Source organism: Chiloscyllium plagiosum, chromosome 9 (genome assembly GCF_004010195.1).
Source record: "Chiloscyllium plagiosum isolate BGI_BamShark_2017 chromosome 9, ASM401019v2, whole genome shotgun sequence".
Classification (NCBI taxonomy): Eukaryota; Metazoa; Chordata; class Chondrichthyes; order Orectolobiformes; family Hemiscylliidae; genus Chiloscyllium; species Chiloscyllium plagiosum.
The window spans coordinates 27,683,488-27,710,932 of NC_057718.1; the positions used below are offsets into that span (position 1 = coordinate 27,683,488).

General features: G+C 41.6%; 1 protein-coding gene and 1 long non-coding RNA gene across 3 annotated transcripts in view; one reads left to right on the forward strand and one right to left on the reverse strand.

Annotated features, from left to right (window-relative positions):
• The window catches only part of ppp1r21 (protein phosphatase 1, regulatory subunit 21), a 103,970-nt gene extending 92,700 nt beyond the window's left edge, over nt 1–11,270 (reverse strand). Inside the window, exons 1-4 of one of the 2 annotated variants that reach the window (XM_043695616.1) lie at nt 10,769–11,270; nt 9,387–9,455; nt 7,103–7,249; nt 205–306 (exon numbers count right to left, since the gene is read on the reverse strand). In XM_043695616.1, coding sequence (XP_043551551.1) covers nt 205–306; nt 7,103–7,249; nt 9,387–9,455; nt 10,769–10,822 — 372 coding nt within the window. In that variant the 5' untranslated portion in view covers nt 10,823–11,270. Of the gene's footprint in view, nt 1–204; nt 310–7,102; nt 7,250–9,386; nt 9,456–10,768 lie in introns of both variants that reach the window. The other variant, XM_043695615.1, reaches the window with a different exon arrangement.
• A 165-nt stretch (nt 11,271–11,435) lies between these two features.
• LOC122552717 overlaps nt 11,436–27,445 on the forward strand; it is a 34,544-nt gene continuing 18,534 nt past the window's right edge. The window contains exons 1-2 of the long non-coding RNA XR_006312458.1: nt 11,436–11,494; nt 12,940–13,148. This is a non-coding gene — a long non-coding RNA (uncharacterized LOC122552717). The remainder of the gene's footprint in view (nt 11,495–12,939; nt 13,149–27,445) is intronic.

A 27,445-nucleotide genomic window follows, 5' to 3' on the forward strand; every position in this document is an offset into this window, starting at 1 on the left:
CTAAACTCTGCAAACCTGATGGTTCTGATTTTGATCCATGGTTTGCAACAGATAATTGATGTCACATTCTGGACTCAGGAACATTTTAATCCTGTGACATGTGATTATAAATTGCCAGTTATCAGGATTTCTCGTGCCTAGTATTGCAACAATTACAAAAACTGCTTTAAGTGTGATAAATTTGACACTGTGGAATTAACTTACTTCTCTGTGCAGACGCTCATTTTCCTGTATTTTGTTCTGCAGATCTTCATCAAACACACTCTGTCGCTGTTGGCTCATTTGAGATGGAGGGTCAACATTCTTCTGCTGTACAAAGTCAGTTCAAAATTAGCACCTATCCTAATTTATATTATGCAAAAATGTATAATAGATGCTGCACAACTGTATATGGCATTTAGAACAACAACGAAAATCTGAGCCAAAGGGGCATTATCTAACGTGACTGTCAACTCACGTATGTTTATTTCAATTTAGATTTCAATTCTTATCACCTCCACTGGGTGATGCTGTACTAATGTAATTGGAGTGAGCAAACATCTCCGTGTAGACAAAGTCAGATGGTCATCTTGTCCCCAGCCATCCCTTTAAACATGTCACAAAATATAACAGACCCAAACTTAATCTGATACATACTCGAGGGGAAAAAAGCTGCCCAACTTGTTCCTTGATACATTCCAGCTAGCACAAGGTAGACCTTGCCCATTGCTGTTTCTAAACTTAAGTCCAATGGATTCACAAACTCTGGCCTGTCATCACAATGAAACCAACAAAATTCCTTAAGTTTATTTGTTAGCAGTTAGCTCACCTTGTGACCAACACCAAGAACAGCCTACTTGCTTGAACAAACTTCTGTTTCTATCCCCATTGACAATTTGGCATGTCAGCCTACCAAAACAGGCCAAAGACACATTTCATCAAATCTTTAGGAACTTCTGCAACCACCATGAAACGTTGTTTTTAATTTCCATGCCTAACCCTAACTGAGCAGTTTTCAGATTTCAGACCACTCTTTGTCCAATGTTCCCAAGCATCACTTTTCACATTTGGACTAATTCTCCTAATATCCCACCTTTCCCCACTATCAATTGACACACACACTCCTTTTCTTTTCATATCCCTCTTCTTTATTCCCATGTCAACTTCATTCCATTCTCAACTTTCCTTTCAATCGCCACCCATCAGTATTCTCTCATCTTCAAACTTCTTTGACTAGATATCAACTCACTGTGAAAGGCCACTGGGGATTAACAAAGAATTCAAAGCCAAACTACTTAGGCTATTTAAAGACAATTGATAAAAGAATCAATACTTGAGATAAATATAATTACAAGTATTCCTTTCCTTACACAAACACATTAATCTACATTGCCTCAAAAGATTGGAAGCTGATACAATAATCTACAAAAGAAATTGGATAACTATTTGAAAGAGGAAGTTTCAAGCTTCTGGAGTAAAACGGAGATGGAAACCTAATTGGAATCTTTCAAAACAGGCAGCACACGCACAATGAGTGAAATAGGCTCCTTCTGAAATACACACCACTTAGATTCTCAATAATTAGGTCATTAGACTAAGATGTAGGGGCAGATGAAGGCCATTTGCCCCATCAAGTCTATTCTTCAACTTAATCAAATCATGGCTGATCTATGATTTGGAGATGCCAGTGTTGGACTGGGGTGTTACAAATCACACAACACCAGGTTATCATCCAATTGGTTTCATTGGAAGCACTAGCTTTCGGAGTGCTGCTCCTTCGTCAGGTGGTTGTGGGGCGCACAATTGTAAGACAAAATTTATAGCAAAAGTTTACAGTGTGATGTAACTGAAATTATACATTGAAAAATACCTTGATTGTTTGTTGACTCTTTCATCTGTTCGAATACCATGATAGTTTCACTTCTTTCATGTGTAAATGAGAAAACTTTTAAAAATAAGTTACATTCTCAGGTTAACTGTAACAATTGGTGTCAGCACAGATAAGATGTTGAGATGTTGAAGGTGTTAGCCAGTGTTCCCTGTCTGTGCCATAATGTCTAGACTGATTCTAATCTAAAAAGTGAATTTTTGCATGCAGTTTTTGAGCAAAGTACAATGTCACTCTGCAAGTACAAATTCACCTCACAACCACCTGATGAAAGAACAGCACTCCAAAAGCTAGTGCTTCCAATTAAACCTGTTGAACTATAACCTGGTGTTGAGAGATTAATGGCTGATCTAGTACTCAACTCCACTTTGCCTTTTCCCCAGAACCTTTACTGATGAAAAATCTGTATCTCGCTTTAAAATAATTAATGACCTAGCTTCAACAGAAGCTCTGCCAGAAAGAATTCCACAGATCCATTCCCCTCTGAGAAGGGATTCATCCTGTCTTCCACATGTGATCCCTTACTCTGACATTATGTCCTCTGTTCCTAGACATGCTGTATCACCAGGGAAAAACAATCCTTTCATATCAACTTCACAACTTCAGGGGGGGGGTGGGCAAGGGGGGGCAAGGGGGGGCGGGGGTTAGGGCGAGCGAGAGCATTGAATTTGTTCAGTCACTGCCTTTGCTGTTTGAATTCATGTATCCCTGGACATCAGAGTGCTTCTGGGAAAACAAAGCAGTGAAAAACATAACTGATCTTGGAGGAACCTGCGTGGGAGAGCTCACAGCACAAGAACAGACATGTGCAGCCTTGCGGTAAATCTACAATGAGTACAGTGTGTTCTTTCTTGATTGTATGGTTTATTGAAGTCCATATCTTGATTCAGAGAATCGTGCGTTTATGGAATGAGCTGCCAAAGGAAGTGGTGGAGGCTGGTATAATTGCAACATTTAAAAAGGCATGGGTATATGAATAGGAAAGGTTTAGAGGGATCTGGGCCAAGTGCTGGAAAACGAGACTAGATTAGGTTAGGATATCTGGTCGGCATGGACGAGTTTCCATGCTGTACATCTCTAGGACTCTTATATAATGTACATGTAAATTAACTGAGTGTCACAAACTTCTCATTATCTGAAAAATTGAACCACTGTATTAGCAGTGTAAGCGTGTTGGAAATATTTAGTTTCAGTCATTTATGTTTGGCATGAGTAATACTATAACAGAACCCTCTGTGGCATTTTATTCCTAAGTTGCAAACCTCAGCAATACAACCAATGTTACCAAACTGTCAAAATAAAACAAAAAGCAGCAGCTACAGGAAATCTGAAACAAATAGAAATTGCTGGAGAAACTCAGGAGGTCTGCAGCATCTGTGGAGAGAAAGCACTGTTAATGTTTTGTGTCCAGTGACCCTTCTTCAGAACCGATTGTAGCTAGGGCAAGATGGTATATATGCCTAACAAAAGGAATGGCATGGGCAGGAACTGAGTGAGTGGATAGGCAGAGATGAAGCCTAGTGAAAGATAATGACAGTTAAGGAGACAAAGGAGATGAATGATAACATGCCAGGGAGAAAGAAATGCTGCTAATGGGGACCACATATGTGAAAATGGGTTGGCTGTGCTGGAAGCAATCCCAATGACAGGGTTTAGGGTGAGTTAAGGACATAGAAGATGGTGTCAAAGTTCTAAAGTCATTGAACTTGAGGCTACAGGGTCCCCAAGTGGAAATGGAGATACAATCTTTCAGCTTGTGCTCAATTTCACTGGAGCATAGCAGCAGGCCAACAGAAACGTTGGCCAGGAAACATGGTGGCATGCTGAAGTGGCTGGCAATTGGAAAAACACTTACATTTTGCCCTCAACTTCTTAAAATATATATGTAAATGATTAGGATGAAGACAAAGGTTTGATTGCAAAGTTTGTTGGTGACACAAAGGTAAGTAGCAAAATTACAACATAAACCTACTTATGTGCCAAGCAGCAGATGGATAAACAGTGTGTTTTGCATCAAACTGTTATGTTGCTGGGAAGCAAAAGGATTACAGCTACACACTCTTACCAGAATGTTTACACCACTACCCAAAAATGGAGAAGCAAATGGTAATTTCAGTGATTACTTGAAGGAAACAAAAACAAAATTTCCAGCTACTAAAGTTATAGAGTTCAAAAGTATCAAAGCAACAAAAGCCTGATAGTTGTGAAGGTGAGAACAAAGATTTGCCACGTCAAAGGTCAATAAAACAAACTTTGAACTTTTCAAAACTATAAATCCAATAATCTCCTACTGAACATCTGCTTTTACCTTCCTGACTTGGTGGGGAAAATATGTCTGAGATTCCAACTAATGCTGACCATTATTTGCAAAAATCTTTATAGCTACCAGGTGATTCATAGACCAAAGTCAAATGAAAAAAAGCTTCACATTTTTTTCTTAAGTATAACAATGGCCAATGTTAGAAAGAACAGAGTATCAACTCCTCACTTGTGAATTTACAGTGACAGCTGATAGCCTAAAGAGTATCTGCTAGAATCCTGTGATGGAATCCATGAGGGAACTACCTCAATGGGAGAGCCGTGACAAACTATCACACAGGTGGAAAATTAAGAAAGCCTGTGGCTCATATGGCATTCTAGCTGAAGCGCTCATTGTTGGCAGGCACTGCAAACACCAAAACTGAATGAACTCATCCAGCTGAGGGAAGATACAAAACCCTCTCCTGACCTCAGGAATGCAATGATCGCAACTATTGTCAAGAGAGATCAATCTTGAGGCTCCAGTCATGGTTGATCAATTGACTTAAAGGAGTGCATGTTTGAAGCAAGTTCAAAATCTCACAACACCAGGTTATAGCCAGACAGGTTTATTTGGAAGCACTACTCCATCAGGTGGCTATGGAGTACAAGATCGTTGGACACAATTTATAGCAAAGATTTACACTGTCATACAACTGCAATGATATATTGAACAAACCTAGATTGTTGTTAATTTAACAATCTAGGTTTGTTCAATATATCATTGCAGTTGTATGACAGAGTAAATTTTTGCAATAAATTGTCTTATGGTCCTGCTTCAAAACCATCTGATGAAAAAGCAGCATTCCAAAGCTACAGCTTCCAAATGAACCTGTTGGACTATACCCTGGTGTTGAGAGATTTTTAACTTTGTCCATCCCAGTCCAACACCAGCTGCTCCACATCATGTTTGAACCAAAGTTGTAATGAAGTCAGGAGCTGATCCCAACATCACATCAGGAATGAGATTACTGTTAAGGACGTGTTGCAACCTCAGGACTAGACTGAATGAATCAGGTTGGATTTGTCAAGCTTTGCGTATTCGGGACATGTTGTTGGATAGATGCCGGTGTTTAACCATACTGGAACAGCTCGACTAAGGGCATAGCAATTTCTGGAGCACATAGTCAGTACCACTGACAGAATCTTGTCAGGATTATAGCCTTTGCAGTATCTAATGCCTGCAGTTGCTTCTTTATATCATGGGTAGTAAATGCAATTGGCTGAATATTTGCAACAGTGATGTTTGGGATATCCAGGAGGCACAGATGAACTTACACTTAGCACTTCTGTCTGTAGATTGTTGCAAAAGATAACACTGAAGCATTTGTAATGCTATGTTGGGTCCCCCTTCTTTGAGGATGGGGATATTTGTGAAGCTTCCTCCTCCTGCAAGTTTTTTTAATTGGCCACCAGTATTCATGATTGAATGCTGTAGGACGAGAGCTTAGATCTAATCCATTGGTTGTGAAATAATTTAGTCCTGTCTATCACTTGCTATTTGGCACATAAGTAGGCTTTTGTTGTAATTTTTTTTTACTTATCTTTGTCTCACCAAATTTCACAACCAAACTTTTAATATCTTCATCCTGGTCAGTTACATATATATTTTAAGAGGTTGAGGCCCTAGTACTGATCCCTGTGGTAAACAGCTCATTACATCTTGCCAACCAGAAAGAGGCAGATTTATGTGTATTATTTCCTGTCAGCTAACCTGTCTCTGACACTTGCCAAAATGTTACCCTGCTGCAACACAAGTGTTTATTTTTCATAAAAAGTTTAAATGTAGCTTATCAAATGACTTCTAGAAATCCAAATATATTAAATCAACCAATTCCCCTTCAACCATAATATGTTACTTCCTCAAAAGAACTTTAATATATTGGTCAATACCACATTGTCTCTGCCTGATTATCTTGAACTTCTTCAGGTGCCCTGCTATAAGATCTTTAATAATTATTTCTAATATTTCCCTCTGACAAATGTTGAACTAACTGCTCTGTAACTTCCCGCTTTGCACTACTTTCCTTATTGAATAAGGAGAGTGACATTCTGTCTTCTGATCTAATTGAACCTTGCCTGAAATCTACGGAATTTTGGAAAAGTTAAACCAATTAATCGACCAGCTCACTATCTACTAGTTTTCATGGGTTATAATTTTGCTGGTTAAGATGAAGTCCATCAGGACCTGCAGACTTACTCTGTACCACCTCCCTAATGATTGTGATTTTCTTTAATTCCTCCTGCTATTCCATTTCCTGATGTTTTACTGTACCTTTTACAAAGAAGAACAAAGCAAAATATCTGTTCATTCTTCTGCCATTTCCTTAATTTTCCTGTATTAATTTCCCAAACTCATCTTCTATAGCACTAATTTTACTTTTGAGAATTCTTTTTCTGTTTAAACAGAGACACAATTTTGCTCGCTAGCTTTCTCACACACATGTTTTCTTTCCTTATTTCCCTTTTCGTTTTCCACAATTTTCTTTTGATACTCTGTCCAATCTTGACTTGCCACCTCCATCTTTGCACAATCATGTGTGTTTGTTTTAAGTTTCATAGTATTGTTTATCAAAGAGTCAGTATAGGGCAGTGAGACCAAATGATAGATTAACAGCACTTAACGCGAATAAGAACTCAAAAGAATTTTGGATAACCTGACGTTTGTGGAGTGTGCAATGTGGGAAGATGACTGGGAATGCATTGCAGATGTCAAAGATTGCAAACAACTGTTAAGTAAATTTGTTTTGGCTAAGAAATATTTTAGATGTTTCTCCTGTCAATAACAGTGAATGATAAATACAACTTAGATATGTGAACATCTATTTGCAAAGAAAAGTGCAGATTCAAAAACTCACTATGCCATCCATTACATGGTTTCATCCAAAATTCAAAAAGCTTTGCAGCCCAGAAACCTTGTTCCTTTCTGGACTTTACCTTGCTCTTCTTGCCTTTGGCCTCAGTAGTTACTAGTTCCTCTTGAAGTAACTCTACACGCTTTGCCAGTTGCTGATTTCGGAACGTCAGACTATCCATTTCTTGCTGTAACTTTCTAACACTTTGGTCCTTCATTTTCAGTTCCTCCTGAGGTAGGGAAAATAAAAAACTGTCTTATTTAACTTTCACACTATGAGAACATAGAGGTGATAGAGGACTTTAAAAGACCACTGCACTCCATATAGTTGCTCCTAACATTACAATACAAAACAAATACAAGGGAATGAATTAATGGAACTTCCTGAGAATTAGAATATAGGAAGCAAAGTTTAGGAGGACTGCAGGCTAACAGAGGGTAGATGATTGGAAGTCATCCAGGAGTGCACAGGATAGTCAAATCTCGAGGTGGCAAATTCACAGATGACTAGGGATCAGAGTTTCCTTACAAAATCTGAACACAACGGATTAAGACTTAAAATGTTGACGGAGGAAGTGTATACTTTTCCTGCATTGAATGCCAGAAGTTCGTGATAATTTAGTCACAATGGACGGAATGCGTGAGGTAGTCAGGAAATAGAGCTGACCTTGTTTTTGGATGTCAGAGGGGGCCGCATGCAATGACCGGTATCAAGGACAGATCTTTAGCAGACAGTAATTACAATGCAAGATCAAGGGAAGCCATTGTCAATCATGTCAAAGGCGGTGACTGGATAAAAAGTGTGGTCCGAACCAAGGACAGAGGTAAAAAGGAAGAGGATGATGTGGTCAATCATGTCAAAGACTACAGACAAATCTAAAAGGACAAGGAGGGATAGTCCACTATGTTTACATTCAGATTTTGTGAATTTGACAGAAACTTGCATTATGGCAAGTTGGAAAGAGATTGGAGGTGCTCAAACTTGCAGGAAAGATCTACAGAATAGAAGCTGCATTTTCAAGGACTGGAGAGAAGGTGGAGATTGGATGGTATTTTGTAAGGACTGAGGGTGACAAAGGGTTTTTTTATTTGAGATATATGGTGACAGCAGGGAACCAGAGAAGGGATTGTACCTTAGGAGTGAGAATAATAGCAGCTAACATGGGGACCAAGAAGGAAAATGGAGAAATTTGCAGTTTAGCAGAATAGGGTCAACAGAATAGGAATGGTATTTCAAACAACTCAAAGAAGGTACAAGGGGAAATAGGAAAGAAACTAGAGAAATTGAGAATTCGGGAATAATCATGGAGGAAGTATGACTAAGCTGAAAAGGCAAAGGAAGGAAGCCAACAGCAAAATGGTCTTGATCTTAGTGATAGAGATGTCTAAGAGCTCCCTTCACTTGCTGTTGAAGGGAGGGAGTGGAGGAAACAGGAGACAAGGGCATTAAAAAATGCAATAGAGGAAAAATGATGGGAATTATCTTTGAATTTCAGGATGATTATGGTATTGAGTATTCTTGAAAGATGAGAGCAGAAATTGAGTGCTTTACAATGGTTCAGCTAGTTCTCTCCTTATATCTCTCGCCCGTGAGGACCCTCCCTCTCCAATTTCCAGATTTCCAGGTTAGAAAAAGAGTCACCAAAATCGCATTAACACAAAAACAACATTTAAAAATTGTTTATGTATCTTTCACAGCATGATCTCACAATAACAATCGATTAACCAGATAATTTGTTTTAGTGATATTGGTTGAGGGATAAACATTGGCCAGTATACCAGAGAAACCTCCCGTGCTAATCCATGTTTGCATGAATCTTCTGTATTTTATGTTCTTCCTGCTCTCTTCTATCGAACAAATATTCATTGTATATTTCAGGCAATGAATTGATTAATAATTTGAATATAATTTACATCAGGTCAACTTGAATTTAACTATAGAGAATTGGTCTTGAGTTAAGTGAATTGCTATACTTGCAATTTTCTCATTTATATTACTTGATCGTTTTTCATAAAATCAAGTCAAGAAAGTTGATTTGGAAGATGCTATTGTGTTTGTTTAAAAACAACGTGTTTGGACATGTTGTGACATGCCTTCACGCAGATGAGATTTTAGTCTGGGCATTCTGGCCCAGAGGTAGGGACATTGCCACTGCATTACAGGAACCTGGATATCATACAATAATGCACAAGCTTTAAAATAAATTATTTAACTACTGGAACCCCACAATAGTCCTGCTTAGCAGAAACATTTAAACATATTTCATTTAGGTTAAAAACAACAAAATTTGATCTGGAAGGCAAACATCAAATCTTGCAACATGACTACATTTATACCTCTCAGATGCAAGATATTCTCAACATTACCTTTAAAGATGCACCTTGGCCTTGCTCATCTACAACAGCCTTCTTCAATACTTGGTTCTGAGCACGTAGCTAAAATATTTCAAAAAGTTAATATTTTACCATCGGAGTACACAGCAATAATTTCAAACATTAAGTTGACAAGTTACAAAATAGATTTAATTTCTCATGTAGCTAGTAATTCCACAGATGGTGACAATATTAAAGATAAAATCAATGTTACAAATAGCTTTCGCAAATAAGTCCTTTCAGCTGTAAAACAAATCATGCAAAACAAATTATCAATCTACTTGCAGAGTTTTCTATCATTTCCCTTCAATTTGCATATCTTGAATCATTTCTCAATTTGAACAGAAGGTCAATAATCTGTCCAAATTTCTTTCAATTCTTTGAGTCACACTTAGGAACTGCACAATCTAAGAGTGGACATACAATTAACTCTTCCTCATTTAGCCATTAAGAAAATGCTGGAAAATCTCAGCAGGTCTGGCAGCATCTGTAAGGAGAGAAAAGAGCTGACGTTTCGAGTCTAACTGACCCTTTGTCAAAGCTGTCTCATTCAGCCATTCTCTTTCCAATGGCATGGCCAAAAATCAAGAACTCACCTTGTTGGGGAAAAATCATGAACCCAGCTCACCACTGAATGTAATATCAAACCTACTGTTCCAAATATCCTTGATCCAACATACAGCTCAGTTTAAATCTATTTGAAAATTTAACAATTTGCTCAAGTCACACAATTCATTGTCTCTGAACAAACCCAGCAAGTAACAAAGAAATTACTTTGTGATATTGCCCTGTCAGTAAGAATTAACATTTAGTCTATTTAAGTGAAAATATTGCTCTATAATGTGCAACTCAATTTGCAGAGGGCTTCTTCAACATCTCAAATTGCTCTCATCACTATCCAACTGCTGAAATCTGTACCTTCACACTAGTGTTACTTAACCCAAGACACACCCATGTTTGAATGTGTTTTGACAGTTCAGATAAACATACTACAAACCTTAATTCTAAAGAAAGGAATAATACACCAAACGTTAGGAAGTTGTGTCTTTAGAGATGATATCCCATTTCCAGCATTTAAATTGTGTTCTTCCTACATCGTCCATCATACACCAAAAAGGCTCAAAAGTAGCATAAACCTAATTTAGCGGTGATTTATTATGAGCAATATGTTTTGCGATTTCCAGTCTGTTTCAATACTGTATAAGCTAATGTCAAAGAAACCAATTCAGTTTCGGCAAAATACGCATGTATTTCCATAGTGATTCGAACTGGAAGACAGTTTGTTCCAAATTTACGGTATATCTCCGGGAATAAAAAAAAGATAAATAGTGATGAGAAACAAAACAGAAATCAGCACACCAGACAAACAGACACACCTTGGAGTACTCCTGTGCAAGTTTCTGATACTTGGCATGCAAATCTGCAGCCATTGTCAGCAAGCGGCTGAAGCCTTTGGGGGAAGCGGTGCTTGGGAGGGGCAGCTAAAGCCTGTCACATCACTTGGGGCGAGCAGGGCGGGGGATTCGAGCTTCGTGTCTCTCACACAGGCAGCGACATCAAAATAATGCTGTTTTTCGGGGGGAGGGAAGAAGAGAGCCAGCGACCGACTGCCACCAAGTGAGAAACAGTTTGTTCCTTCGACCTCTCCACCCTCCCTGCAACTGATATAACTGACCCTTCGGCCCGTCAGTCTGAGAACAGTCCCTCCACCCTGGACCAATTGTCCAGAACGTGAAGAATTCGCGTTTCTTTTTTTGTGATGTGACGCTGGAGCTTTTGCCTCAGCCAGCGCCCTTCAGAATAAGGGTTAAAAGGAGTTATTTCCTCCGGCCAAACCGGAAAATAGGCAACAACCACGACAGACGGGACCCGATTTTAGGCCCACTTCCACCTTGACAACGACCACTTCCGGCTCCGCGAGAGTCTTCAAAAGGCCGACGCGCAAACTCGCCGCGACGTCAACGCGCCCGGCGACGTCGCCCTAGCAACGGGACCACGTGAGACGCGGTGGCTGCGCGACCGGTCCCCACTTGACGAGCGAGGGTGCGCGACGGGGCCAAGTCAGTTGTCATGGCAACAAGCTAGCGGCGGCTGAATCCAAGGTAACTTCAAAATAAAATGCAACAAACAAATCACTGAAAAGGTTATAAAGGGAGCGCACCGATCCCGCAAGTGTGAAATCCAAACCGCAAAGTTTTTGAAAATGTCTACGAGGTGAGTTAAACTGTGAAAGAAGAATTTAATTCAAAAGAGTTGTTGATATGAACTTAAGACCAATATTGCAACAAACTGGAAATTGCAAGCCATCTTGTTCACAATAAGTCACTGCTAAATTATGTTTGCTACTTTTAAGTCTTTCGATCGTTCATATTGACAGGTAAATTAAGCTGTGAAAGGAGAGAATAACTCAAACGAGTTGCTGAGTGGTGGCTTTCTTTTATTGGCGGAGGAATTTTGCTTTTTCAATTATTTGCTGTTTTATTATACTTTAAATACAAATACATCCTATTTAATTTACTGCCGGTTCCTTATTGGTGAACAGTGATATCCGTCAATATACATTTTTGTTGTAGTTTGTTCATTATTAGTCGTAGGTTTTCCTGGACTTAACAAATAGAGAGTCAGTGGCATTGAAATTCGAGAAAAAAAGGCCTTCGCTATTTTTCGTCCGCACATTTTTTTTGGTTACCAGGATTCGATTTGTTGATAAGAAATAAAAACTGCGTACAGGAAAACAGAGTTAATATTTCAAGTCAGTGATGTTCATTCCGCACTGCAAAGTGTTAGATTTGTTAAAATTAACCGTTGCTGATAAGTTGAGATACAAAAACTTAATTAAAAAAAAATTCAACAGCAGTTAAACAAAATAAGGATGGAGGGTCAGATGATGTGTAGTTCCAGCATGATGTGGGAGCTGGTGGACCCTGTAAGAAATTGGGAAGAGTGTTGTTTTTGCAAAAAGGTAGTGATAATAAGCTTAAGAATAGTGCTGATAAATCGAGTGTAAAGGTCAGTTGCAGACAATGATTAAATTAGCAAACACTAGGGAAATGTATAATTGGGTACTAACTTTAGTGCATAATTATTCTAGTAAATAATTTAGTCTCAGCAAAATAGCTGAGATAGCTGAAACACAAACTAGGCAAGAAAAGACACATTGTTAAAATGTATATTCAGGAATGGAATGTACCTATGAACAATGGAAGATGTTACAAGCAAAACAGATAAAGTGAAAGGAACATCAAGATCTAAGTTTAGCAGAATCTTCCTTATGTCACTTACAGAGGGAAGGGTCGCCAACTTGGAGAAGGGGGGGAATAATAAGAGCGGATCGCAAGTTAGTCAGAGAATAAAGTTGATTGGGTAATGTAAGAATCAGAAGAGGTGACCTCACAGAGCTCTAAAGTATAACTGTGTACTAGTTTGAATGTTCATTGCTCATTTGCTTCTGCATTTGATGCCCTTTCTTGCAAGATCATAGAATAAATAGTCTTGTTTCCAGTTTTGGTGGTCTTGTCTAAATTTTATTAAAACTTGTTTCTAACAGATTTGGGGGCTCGTCCGGGATCCCATGCTCCAGTTGCTCGGCATTTTTGGGAAAACGGAGAAGGTGCACCTCGCTGATTTCGGCGGTCTCAAGTTTCCCTCCATGCCGTGGTAACTTGGGCGAGCGTGATCCGGACTGGGAGACCCTGGAAACAAGATGGGCAGACGCGGCGGGTTCGGTCGGGTAACTCTTGTGTGCACAAGACCCGGGTAAGAAAGGTCTTAAAGGATTTATCTGGCCGACCGGGGTAGGCAGCAGTATTTGCTGCCAGTTGGATATATCGGGGGAATCCAGGGGACCAGGGTAGGCAGCAGTAGTTTCTGCTGCCAGTTGGATATATCCGGGTGACCCGCAGCGGTAGTTGCTGTTACCAGGTGGGTATATCCGGGGAACCGGGGTTCCGGATGACCGGGTTAGGCGAATTCGGTCGACCAGGGTAGGCAGCAGTAATTGCTGCCAGGTGGATATATGTGGGAATTGCCGCGGGATGAAACGACCAGATAACTCTGTGCACAGACTAAGGTAAAGAAAATGGACCTTTAAGTATTGCCTTGGTGGTTGGGGACATACAAGAAGTACGGGGAATTGGCAACATATAAAATAAAGTATTTAATTGGCTAGATTAATCTGATGAGTAAGGTGTCTACCTGATTCAATCACCCAGCCTTAGACCGGTTGTTAAGAGGGGAAATCCCCCACGCGAAGGTCAGGACCCTGAAGTGGGTGTGGAAGAAGGTGACACCGGACCTCAGTAAGGTTAATTAAATTACATAAAGAAACGGCCGAGTATTAAAATCGGAAATAAGAATAGTTGCGTAAGTGTCGAAGGAGACATGAGAGGGACGTCCAAGGACCACATCCCAATGGACAGTCCTTTAGGAAGAATGTTAAGAGATTGGAAGTACAATCCTCGGACGCAAGGAAAGGATAAAAAACAAATGATAAAATGTCAATGAAAAACAGCCTTATAGTCAGGAGGAATCAGATTATGCTTCGTGTCAGAAGGGCTAGTAGCTGAAGGGCTACTGAGGGTACACTTCGTAACTAACTTTTATAGTCAGACATCCAGAAAAATATTCAAAAGCTAGAGGAGTCGTTGCGGGAAGCTGAAAGTGTCTGTGAGATACGGTGTCTGTGTGTGTGTATGAGAGAGAGAGAGAGAGAGAAAAAGAGAAAAAAGCTGTACAGCTAACAGAAAGTTTAACCCTTTGTGATTCGGTTTGAATGCACATTTGTTTGTTCGTGATTGAATGTTTGTGCTTTGTTCCCTGGAGCTTGAGATCTGGGACTGTTTTGAATCTGATTTCAAATTTTAACATGATTTCTTTTAAGGTTAAGGATTTTACAGATTATGAAATAAAATGTTAACTCCAGCTCTTTTTACAGGTCATGACTGCCTTACTATCAGTTTCTAACTAATCTCTTTTATCCTTACATAAAAGCGATTTATGGAGGACAGTTGAAGTCTCAGTTCAACATTAGATTGTAATAAATCAAAAAAAATCCTATGGTTAAAATCGGTGACCTTGGATTCGGCCATTATTCATGCATTAGAAGTTTTTTTTTAAACTTGAATAGACAAATCCTTTTTAAGGCAGCTCTAGTTATTTCACGACCTATAGCATTGTAATTGAGCAATGACTCGTCAGGACTACTTAAGAAAACTAATTTTGGATTTAAATCAAGGGACTAAAACCGGGTAATTATAGTGGATTTCAAAGTTGGGAACTGTATGCATTTTACATTTTAAATATTAAACACTGAATAAATGAATTTATAACATATAAATATATATTTACATGTAAGATTCCAAAATGTATAGTTAGGAACAGGCTTTAAAGTAAGACAAGCATAAATTGATAAATTGTATTTGAAATATTGCAATTTTGTTTTATAAAGCATCAAGGTCTAAACAAAACATTAGGTGATGAGGAATGGCCATGAGGTGGCCCTAAAGCTGTTCAGTTTGTTAAATTGGCTCAGCAATTGATCTGGCAACGTAACATGAGAAGCAGAAACAGAAGGCAAAAATAATGATAGCCACGGTTGATGAGTTAATAAAGAAAAGGACAAAACTAAAAGGAGAAGGAAACCGGAATGGTGGCGGGCAGCATGTTGAAAATAAAGGGAGGAGAAGGGATCGGGGAGGAGATGTTAAGGGGTCTGGTAGACAGGAACAAGGATCAAAGTGGAAATCCCCTCAGACGGGATGTTATTACTGTGGAAAGACAGACCCCATTGTGGTTCCCAGTGACCACGTCTGTAGTATGTGGAGTGTGGAGAAACAGAGGAATCTTGGTATTCAAGTACATAGACCCCTCAAAATTGCCACACAAGTGGATAAGGTTGTTAAGAAAGCATATGGTGTTTTGCCTTTCGTTAACAGGGGAATCGCGTTTAAGAGCTGCGAGGTTTTGCTACACCTCTGCAAGTCCCTGGTGAGACCACATTGGAATATTGTGTCCAGTTCTGGTCGCCCTACGATAGAAAAGATACAGAGGCTTTGGAGAGGTTGCACAGAAGGTTTACCAGGATGCTGCCTGGACTGGAGGGCTTGCATTATGAAGAGAGGTTGACTAAGCTCGGACTTTTCTCTCTGGAGAGAAGAAGGAAGAGAGGTGACCTGATCGAGGTTTACAAGATAATGAGAGGAATAAATAGAGTCAATAGCCAGAGACTTTCCCCCAGGACAGGATTGACTGGCACGAGTTTAAGATATTAGGAGAAAGGTATAGAGGAGACGTCAGAGGAAGGTTCTTTACGCAGAGAGTTGTAAATGCATTGCCAGCGGTGGTGGTGGAAGCAGAGTCATTAGGGACATTTAAGTGACTGCTGGACATGCATATGGATAGCAGTGAATTTAGGGGTGCGTGGGTTAAGTTATTTTATTTTACATTAGGATTAATCCTCAGCACAACATCATTAGCCAAATGGCCTGTTCTGTGCTGTACTTTTCTATGTTCCGTGTTCTAAATGTTGGTTGCTCTAAGAACTTTGGCTCAGAGTCAGTGAACTGGAGTCTGAGCTTCAAACATTACAACACATCAGGGAAGGGGAGAGTTACCTGGATGCTGTGTTTCAGGAGACAGTCACATTCCTTAGACTAACTAACTCAAATTCAGCCAGTGGTCAGGGATAGATAGGTGTGGCTGTGAGTAAGGCAGGCAGAGGGATCCAGGAGGTAGCATTGCAGGAGCCTCAATTCCTGTCTTTGCTCCCTGTGTATAAAGAATTGGGGACTGCAAGGAGGCTGAGCCGACCGACCGCAGCACTATGGTGCAGGGAACCATTCAAGTCGGAGGGAGAGAAGGTGGTAGATGGGAATAGTATAGTTTGAGGCAAAGACACTGTGCTCTGTGACCAGAATTGAGAGTCCCAAAGGTTGCATTGCCTGCCTGGTGCTCGGGTGCAGGATATCTCATCTGGTTGCAGAGGAAGTTGGAGTGGAGGGTAAAGATCCAATGGTCGTGGTCCACATAGGTACCAACAACATAGATAAAATGAGTGCAGAGGTTCTGCTAAGAGAGTGTGAACACCTGGGAGCTAAATTACAAAGCAGGACCAAAAAGGTAATAATCTCTGGATTACCACCTGAGCCACAAGCTAATTGGCACAGGGGCAATAAGATTAAGCAAGTAAATACATGGCTCAAAGATTGGTGTGGGAGAAATGGGTTTGAATTCATGGTACACTGGCACTAGTACTGGGAAGAAGGGACCTGTTCCGATCGAATGGTCTTCATCTGAACCATGCTGGGATCAAAGGCAAGGGAGGTCTCAGTTATAGGGGAAATTAGAAAACCCGAATTAAAGAAGGAGGTAAAAGTGCAGAACTCGAGAGGTTATTAAAATCTCTAGCACAGACACAAATAGGGCAAAGTGTACGGGAAGGTTTAGCAATCAAACTTCAAGCACACTGGACAAACGAATGACAAAGAGAAAAGGGACTGTAGGTGTTATATCTGAATGCACACAATATACCAAATAAGATAAATGAGTTTGTGGTGCAGATCGAAATTAGCAGGTATGACATGGTGGGCATCTTCAAAACGTGGCTGCAAGGGGATCAGGATTGGGAACTGAATATTCAAAGATATACATCCTACTGAAAAGATAGGCAGGTCAGCAGAGGGGGTGGTTTGCCTTATTAGTAAGAAATGAAATTAAATCAATAGTAAGAAACAAAGTTGGGTCAGATGGTATAGAATCTGTGTGGGTGGAATTGCGGAATGGCAAAGATTAAAAAAAGCATAGTTGGAGTTTTGTACAGTCCTCCAAACAGTAGTCAGGAGCTGAGGCACCAGGAGATAGAAAAGATGTGTAGGAAAGACAAAGTTATGGTGATCATGGGGAATTTCAATATGCAGGTGAACTGGGAAAATTAGGTTGGTAGTGGATTGCGAGGAAAGGGATTTGTAGAATGTATGTAAGAGGGCTTTTTGTCGAAAGATGCTATGCTGGAAAATCACAGCCAGTCAGGCAGGTGAGGAGCAGGAGAGTCTACGTTTTGAGATAAGCTCTTCATTAGGAATATCGGGGCTGAGAGATAAGTGGGAAGGAGATGGAATGAGGGTAAGGTAGCTGGGAATACAACTGGGAATGCAATAGGTACATGGAGATGGGGGTGGTGTTGCCGAGAGGCTGGAAAGGAGGATGGAGCAGATAGGTGGAAGTAAGATGGACAAGTAGGACAATTCAAGAGGGCTGTGCTGACTTGGAAGATTGGCTCTGGGAAAAGGTGGGGGGAAAAGAAATTAAGAGATTGGTGAAATCTACATTCATCCCGTGTGGTTGGGGAGTTCCAAGACAGAAGATGAGGTGTTCTTCTTCCAGGCAATGGGTGGCTAGAGTTTGGCAGTGGAGGAGGCCCAGGACTGGAATGTCCTTGGTGGAGTGGGAGCTGGAGTTAAACTGTTCGGCCACAGGGCGGTGGGGTTGTTTAGTGAGCGTGTACCAGAGATGTTCTCTGAAACATTCCACAAGTTGACATCCTGTTTCCCCATTGTAGAGGAGATCACACCAAGAGCAACGGACACAGTAGATGACATGTGCAAATGTACAGGTAAATCTCTGTTGAATGTGGAAGGATCCTTTGGGGCCTTGGACAGTGTGAGTGGGGAGGTGTGGGGCGCAGGTTTTGCACTACTTGAGGTGGCAAAGGAAGGTGCTGGGAGTGAAGGGTGGTTGTTGGGAGTCGTGGAGGGAATGGTCTCTGTGTAATGTAGATAAAGTTGGAGAAGGAAATATATCCCTTGTGGTGGGGTCTGTTTGTAGGGGCAGAAATGGAAGAGGATGATACGTTGTATCTGGTGTGGTGGAAGGTGAGGACCAGGGGTTTCTGTCCTTGTTGTGATTAGAGGGATTCGAGTATGGATTTGTGGGAAGTGGAGGAGATGTGCTAGAGGGCATCGTTAATCACGTGGAAGGGGAAATTGCGATCCTTGAAGGAGGAGGCCATCTGGGATATTCTATGATGGAATTGGTCCTCCTGGGAGCAGATGCCGTGAAGGTGGAGGAATTGTGAATAAGGGATAGTGTTTTTATAGGAGGCAATGTGAGAGGAGATGTAGTCCAGGTAGCTGTAGGAGTTGGTGGATTTGAAGTAGATGTCCGTATTGAGTCCGTCACCGGAAATGTACATGGAGTGGTCCAGGAATGGGAGGGAGATGTCCGAGATAGTCCAGTTGAAATTTTTTTGTAAATATATTTATTAGCAAGTATTTTTAACTTTACAAACATATAAAATTATTGAAAAATACAATCAATAACAAATATCAGTATAATAAAAAGAAATCAAAACACAAATTACAATACGACTACTGTCTACTAACTACTAACCTACCCTATAATACAAAACAAACCCTAACACTGTGCAAAGCCACACCAATAAATAAGTAAATAACTAATAGATCAAAAAAAGAAAAAAAAACACAAAATTCAGAACAGCTATGCTCGGCGCAAAGCTCCCAAACAAAGGAATGGGAGCATTGTATATATGCCCATATTAACTCAGGAGACCCCCTCCAGGGCCCAGAGCTTGACAAACCTAACCATACTGGTTAAACAGACGCCCCAGTTAAGATAGCTGACAAATCTATATCCAAATAACTCAAGTAGGGCTGCCATGTCTTATAAAAATGGTCTGTTGTGTGGTGCACCATGTTTGTAAAAAAATTCAAGGGAATGTGCTCCATAATTAATTTCTGCCATCCTTGCAAGCCTGGCAGGTTCTCAGACACCCAGTTCATCAGAATATTCTTCCGTGCACAGTATGCAAGAATATTAAATAGTTTCTTCCCATGCCCGTCTAAAGATGGTTAATTTGGTAGACCTGAGAGATATCAGGTCTACTTTGACTTCAGTCCTCAATAACCTTCCTATCTCTCCCACCACAGCACTCCAATAAACATTGAGCCTGTGGCATGTCCAGAAGCAATGGGTAAGAGTACCTATACTTATTTTACATTTTAAGGCACACTGAAGATGCCCCCTTTTTAAAATTTCGCCAGACATTCTGGTGCCAGATGAGCCCTGTGCAGAACTTTTAACTGCATAGCACATGTCCTATTACAGATTGAGATCTTTCAAGCATTCTCCCATATATTCTCCCATGTTTTAGAAGATATCTCCACTCCTAGCTCTTGTTCCCAGACCTTAATATCCTGCCAGGTCCTGCCACCCAGCAGGCGATAGAGGGCACTAACTGAAAGGGTGCTTGTGGAACACAGCAACAACTTCTCTGTATCGGGCTTATAGGGCTCCTTGAGAAAAGTAGTCTTCTTCTGGATGAAATCCCTAACCTGAAAAAAATGGAAAAGATCTCTGCTGGGTAACCCGTATTTGCAGATCAGTTGCTCAAAAGACATCATAACCTCCCCCTCAAACAAGTCGCCCAAACTAGAAACTCCTCTCGCTGCCCATAGTTTGAACCCTGAGTCCATCATCCCTGATCGGAACCCTGGCATGCCATCTATAGGCGGAAGTGGCGAAGTCTTAGATAAACAACCCTCACTCTGACGCATCGCCTTCCATGCCTTGACTGTACTAATGACGATGGGGTTCCGGTAGTGATCCATAACTGTCCTCATCTTATCCATGAACAACAGGTTAATAAGACAGCACTTTGCCTGGGAGGCCTCAATATGCAGCCATATTTAGTTTGGATCGTTACCTACACAATCACAGACAAAGGACAGCAGGGAACTCAATTGATACCTCCTGATGTCTGGGAAATCAACTCCTCCCCCTCCTTGAAGTAATTGCAATTTAGTAAGTTTGATGAGAGGTCACCCACGATGCCAGACAAAGGAACCAAACCATCCCATAAGCTTCCGCAGCATTGACCTGGGAAACATTATAGGGAGCATTCGCATGGGATAAAGCAAACGAGAAAGAACATTCATCTTAATGAGAGATATTCGGCCCAGCCATGAAATTGGAAGAGCCTCCCATCTCTGGAGATCTCGCCTAATATTGTCGAGCAAGTGAGCAAAGTTAGTCCGAAATAACAGATCAAACTTGGGGGTAATAAAAATGCCTAGATATGGGAACCTTGCCCGTGACCACTTAAAAGGGAACATCCTTCAAATTCTATCACATTATGAAGGTTCCCCAAAGGCATTGCCTCCGATTTTGCAAAGTTAATCTTATATCCTGAAATAGCCCCAAATGAATTGATACACAGTATCAAATGGGATACGGAGGTCATCGGGTTTGATAAAAACAGAAGGACATCATCCGCATACAGTGTAATCTTGTCTGCCCTTGATCCCACTTCCGGAGCGGTTATGTGGACATGCTGACGAATGGCATCTGCCAGCGGCTCTATCACCAACGTAAACAACAACAGTGAGAGGATACAGCCTTGCTGACTACCCTACCAGTCCTAAAATTCCCAGACTTCACCCAGTTGGTGATAACCGCGGTCAGAGGGTGGCCCTCCACCCACCTAGAAAAGACCCCACCCAACCCAAACTGTTCAAAGACATTAAAAAAAAGGCCATTCCACCCGATCAAATGCTTTCTCTGCATCTAAGGAAATCACCAACCCCTGAATCAATCGTTGCTGACAAAGTTGGATCATATTCAGCAACCTTCTAATATTATTAGAGGACCTACGGCCCCTTATAAAGCCTGTCTGGTCCTCTTTAACAATATGGGGCAATACCTTTTCAATCTCAGCACCAGGATCTTGGACAGAATCTTGAAATCTGAATTTAATAGAGAGATGGACCTGTATGAAGCACAATCCTCAGGAACTTTTCCCTTCTTAAGAATTAAGGCAATATTAGCTTCTCTCAAAGATCGTGGTCGGCATTCATGCATTTAAGAGTGATTGTACATCTCCAACAACGGCCCTGACAGAATCCCTATGAACTCCTTATAAAACTCACCTGGGAAACCATCAGGGCCAGGCGCTTTCCCACTCTGAAGTTGCCTAGCTGCCTCCTGTATTTCCTGAACTGTCAACGGGGCATTAAGGAGAGAGGCCTGTCCAAGGTTACCACCTGGGAGGTCCTGGTTCTTAAAAAAGGTCTCCATTTTAGCCCTCCTGTCCTCGGAACCTTCAGAGTGATACAATTCAGAGTAAAAGCTCCAAAAAGCCTCATTAATCTTTTTAGCATCATATGTAAGGACCCCGGGCGTTATCTCTGATTGCAGTAATGGATTGGGGAGCACGCTTTTTCCTAGTCAGGTATGCTAAATACTTCCCAGGCCTATCCCCATATTTGAACAGCCTTTGTCCAGCAAAAGCAAGTTCTTTCTTTGTGTTTTGTGTCAGTATTGAATTCAAGGCAGCCCGGAGGGCCGTGACCGGCTGTAGCTTAGTCACCGAAGGCTGCGCAAAATGTGCCGCCTTGGTGGCTTTCAACCACGTCTCAAGTAGGTGCTGCTGTTCATCCTTCTGTTGTTTCCGGCTCGCCGAACAGGAAATAGCTAATCCCCTAGCAAAGACCTTAGCAGTCTCCTGTAGCATAGACATACTACTAGCTGTGCCTGAGTTGATAGTCAGGAATTCCTGAAACTCCTTCAAAAAGTATTCCTCAAATTTGGAATCCTTAAGGAGAAAAGGGTCCAAATGCCAGTGCCGCAAACCTAGCCCTTCACTCTTGACCTCACTCTTGGCCTTTACCTCCAAATATACCGCCGCATGATCAGAGATAGCTATATTCCCAATTTTACAACCCATAATCTAATCCAGAAGGGCCAAGAGAGCCAGAAAGAGGTCAATCCTCATGTGACATTTATGTGGGTTTAAAAAAAAAGGTGAAGTCCCTGCCGGTAGGGTGAAGGCATCTCCAAATATCCACCAGCCGCAACTCCTCGCATAAGTCAACCACCTGCTTGGCCTGCGAAGAAATAGTTGGGGGCCCACAAGGCATCCTGTCCACTGTCAGATCCAAAAGACAATTAAAATACCCCCCCTACAATAATGTGCCATGTTCCAAAAGCACTCAACTTAGAGAAAGCACTAATCAAAAATTTGAGAGGATGCGCCGGAGGACAGTAGACATTTAGAATGCCATATTCCTCCCCATGTATCAGGGCTTTAAGTATCACAAACCGTCCCTGCTCATCTTTCACCTGCTCTAATAATGTGAACGGAAGATTTTCTGAATAAGTACTGTCACCCTCCTACTTTTAGTAGTAAAGGATGAAAAGAATACCCAGTCATAATCCCCCTGTTGTAATCTCAGGTGTTCCCCATCATCAAAATGGGTTTCCTGCAACAAAGCGATATCAAACCTTTCCCTCTTAAGGCGCGAAAGCACTTTTTTCCTTTTAACAGGCAAATGACTTCCCTTAATGTTCCAGGTGCATCATTTACTAAGACATTTAGCCATGACACTTAGTCAGAGACCCTTGAACCCCTCGATCGAAAAACCCTGCTTACAAAGCGCCAAGCAGAAGTAAATGAAGACTCATAGAGTCGAAGAATTATATATACAAAAACTATTCCATCATAACTATAAACAATTATTAGTCCAGGTGAATTTGAGGTCAGGGTTGAAGGAGTTGGTGAAGTTGATGAACTGTTCAACCTCCTCACGGGAACATGAGATGACACCAAGACAATCATCGATGTAGCAGAGGAAAATGTGGGGAAGGGTGGCAGTGTAGCTGTGGAAGATGGACAGTTCCACGTACCCGACGAAGAGACAGGCATATCTGGGGCTCATGCGAGTGCCCATGGCTACCCCTTTTGTCTAGAGGTGGTGGGAGGATTCAAAGGAGAAATTGTTGAGGGTGAGGACCAGTTCAGTCAATTGGATGAGTATGTCAGTGGAAGGGTACTTGTTGGGTCTACTTGTTGTAGACTTGCTTAAAACAACTAGGGTCTGGGCTATCTTCTTGAAATGTTTTGAGGGGTCTGGCCTGGTCCATAACGACAGGCAAAACTGGATTTAGTGTTGTGCAATGAGGCAGAGAGTATTGAGTACAGGAGTTGGGAGGTCATGTTGCGGCTGTACAGGACATTGGTTAGGCCACTGTTGGAATATTGCGTGCAATTCCGGACTCCTTCCTATCGGAAAGACGTTGTGAAACTTGTAAATCTTTTCTGAACCCTTTCAAGGATGTTGCCAGGATTGGAGGATTTGAGCAATAGGGAGAGGCTGAACAGGCTGGGAATGCTTTCCCTGGAGCATCAGAGGCTGAGGGGTAATCTTGTAGAGGTATACAAAATTATGAGGGGCATGGATAGGGTAAATAGGCTTTGCCCTGGGGTTGGGGACTCCAGAACTAGAGGGCATAGGTTTAGGGTGAGAGGGGAAAGATATGAAAGAGGGTGGTACGCGTATGGAATGAGCTTTCAGAGGAAGTGGTGGAGGATGGTACAATTGCAACATTTAAGAGGCATTTGGGTGGGTATATGAATAGGAAGGGTTTGGAGGGATATGGGCCGGGTGCTGGCAGGTGGGACTAGATTGGGTTGGGGTATCTGTTCGGCATGGACGGGTTGGACTGAAGGGTCTGCTTCCATGCTGTACATCTCTAAGACTCTATGACTCTATGACTTGATAAGGGAGCTTAAGGTGAAGGCACCCTGAGGAGGCAGTGATCATAATATGATTGAATTTACTCTGCAATTTGAGGGGGAGAAGATAGAATCAGAGGTAACAGTATTACAGCTGACTAAAGGCAACTACAGAGGCATGAGGGAGGAGCTGGGTGGAATTGACTGGGAGAGAAGCTGAGCAGGAAAGACAATGGAACAGCAATAGTAGGAGTTTCTGGGAGTAATTCAGGAGACACCGCAGAGATTCACCCTGAGGAAAAAGAAGCATGGTACAGAGAGGGTGAGGCAACCATGGCCGACTATGGAGGTCAAGGATAGCATAAAAGCAAAAGAGAAAGCATATAATGTGACACAGGGCAGTGGGTAACTAGAGGATTGGGAAGCTTATAGAGACCAACAGATTTCAACAAAAAAAGAAATAAGGAAGGAGAAGACTAAATATGAGGGTAAGCTAGCCAGTATTTTAAGGAAAACTGCAAGAATTTCTTTAGATTATAAAAGGGCAAAAGAGAAGCAAAAGTAGACATTGGGCTGCTGGAAAATGATGCTGGAGAGATAGTAGTGGGGAACAAGGAAATAGTTGAGCTGAACAATTACTTCATGTCAGTCTTCATGGTAGAAGACTTGAGTTGTATTCCCAAAGATTAAAGTGAGTGAAGTGGCAGAGCTGAGTATGGTGAAAATGCCAGAAAAACTGACTGGCCTAAAGGTGAATAAATCAACTGGACCAGATGGACTACACTCCAGAGTGTAAAGGGAGATAGCTGAAGAGATAGTGGAGGTATTGGTTGTGATCTTGTAAGAATTGCTAGAATCTGAGAGGGTCCCAGAGGACTGGAAAATCATTAACGTGACACCCCTGTTTAAAAAGGGAGTAAGCAAAAGATGGAAAATTACAGACCGATTAGCCTAACCTCAGTTGTGGTAAGATGCTAGAATCCATTGTGAAGAATGAGATATCTCAATACTTCGAAGTGTATGGTAAAATAGCATGGTTTCATCAATGGGAGGTCATGCCTGACAAATTTACGAGAATTCGTTGAAGAAGTAATGGGCAGTTTAGACCAAGGAGAGCAAATGGATGTTATCTACCTGGACTTCAGGAAGGTCTTTGCCAACATGCCGCACAGGAGGCTACTGATTAAGATAAAGGCCCGAGGTGTTAGATGCAAGGTGCTAGCATGGATAGAAGCTTGGCTGACTAGCAGAATGCAGAGAGTGGGGATTAAAGGATCCTTCTCAGGATGGCAGCCTGAGTGGTGTTCTGCAGCGCTCAGTGTTGGGACCACAGTTTTTCACTTTTCACATTCACGATCAAACTGAGGGCATTCCAGCTAAGTTATGTAGAGGGATAGGTAGCATTGAGGAGGTGGAGAGGCTGCAGAAGGATTTGGACAGGTTAAGAGAGTCAGCAAAGAATTGGTGGATGGAGTACAAAATGGGAAAGTGTGAGGTCATGCACCTTGGTAGGAAGAATAGAGCATGGACTATTCTCTAAATGGGGAGAAAATTCAGAAGTCTGAAGTGCAAAGAGACTTGGGAGTTCGAGTCCAGGATTTTCTCAAGGTAAACTTGCAGGTTGGGTCAGTAGTCAGGAAGGCAAATGCAATTATGGCATTTATTTTGAGTGGACTTGAATATAAAAGCAGGGATGTACTTCTGGGACTCTATAAGGCTCTTGTCAGACCGCATTTGGAGGATTGTGCACAGTTTTGGGTCTCATATCTCAGGAAGGACGTACTGGTCCTGGAGCTTGTTCGAAGGATGTTCACAAGAATGGTCCCAGGAATGAAAAGTTTAACATTTGAGGAATGTTTAACGATTCTGGGTTTATACTCAATGGAGTTTAGAAGGATGAGGGGGGATCTAATTGAAATATACAGAATACTGAATGGCCTGGGCAGAGTAGATGTTGGGAAGATGTTTCCATTGATAGGAGAGACTAGGACCCAAGGGCATTGACTTAGAGTAAAGGGAAGACCTTTTTGAATGGGGACACATCTTCAGCCAGAGAGTGGTAAATCGATGGAATTCATTTCTAGAGAAGGCTTTGGTGGACAGGTCATTGAGTATATTCAAGACTGAGATACAGAGGTTCTTGAGTATCAAAGGGATCAAGGGTTATGGAGAGGAAGCGGGAGAATGGAGTTGAGAATATTATCAGCCATGATTGAATGGTGGAGCAGACTCGATGGGCTGAATGGCCTAATTTCTGCTCCTAGGTCTTATGCTAACCTCTTTTTAATGTTGTTCTATAATAACCACCATTTGCCTTAATTTATTCATTTAACAAGTGACCGAGGCCAAAGGTAACCTTCAGGTGATGGGTAGGATGCATAAGGTAGTTTCGAAGAATCATCATCATGACTATAAACACAATAAGATTAACAATTGCTAACACCATTTGAGGTCGTGGCTTGAAATGATGGAGAATGCAATGTATCTATTTCTGTACTTTATATAACTTTTAATCGTTTGATTTTGTACAATTAATATGCACAGGGATCCACACCAACGTGAATGAAGTAATAACTGGAGAGCAGGCAGATGAGAGGGGTTGGCAGAAAGGGGATCGGAGAGAGACATGGAGAAAAGAGATAAGAGAATGCAGATTTAGTGAAGTGGATAGGTAGGAAATTGGGGAGAACTTAATGGATTTTTATTTGTCAGTGAGATGGATGAAGAGTTTCTCAGTGACTGGGGACAAATAAGCAATAGTCTAGGAATAATTTTCCTGCTGAGTGGAAAGTAGGAGAACATGGATCAGACCTGATTCTTTGACAGAGGAGCCAAGAGTAAATGCTGTTCCATTTGAACAAGCTGGACTTATAACATTATTTTGCAAGGATAGGAATAGCATAATTAATTCTTAGTAGGAGGTAATTGAAATGGAGTGATAAAGGAAACATTGACTAACCATAGCTTTGAGTCAGTGTATTGTTCCTCAGTCATGGTTTGTGTTGCTCACTGGAAGAGCAGAAAGTTAACTGATTGCAAGCTCAAGCAGGGGTAGGAGAAAGGAAGATTGACCAGGCGGTCAAAAGGTGTGGTGCTGGCAAAGCACAGCCAGTCATTCCCAATGCTTGAAACATCGACTCTCTGCTCCTCGGCTGTTGCCTGACTGGCTGTGCTTTTCCAGCACCACACTTTTTGACTGATCTCCAGCACCTGTAGTCCTCACTTTCTCCCACATTTGCCAGGTAGTTTGCTCCTGCCCCACCGAACTCATCTCTGCATACCTCGACACAGTCCTGTCCCCCTTAGTCCAAGAACTCCCCACCTACATTCAGGATACCACCCACACCCTCCATCTCCTCCATGATTTTCGCTTCCCCGGTCCCCAATGCCTTATCTTCACCATGGACATCCAGTCCCTGTACACCTCCATCTCCCATCACGAAGGACTCAAAGCCCTCTGCTTCTTCCTTTCCCGCCATACCAACCAGTACCCTTCCACTGACACCCTCCTTTGACTGACTGAACTGGT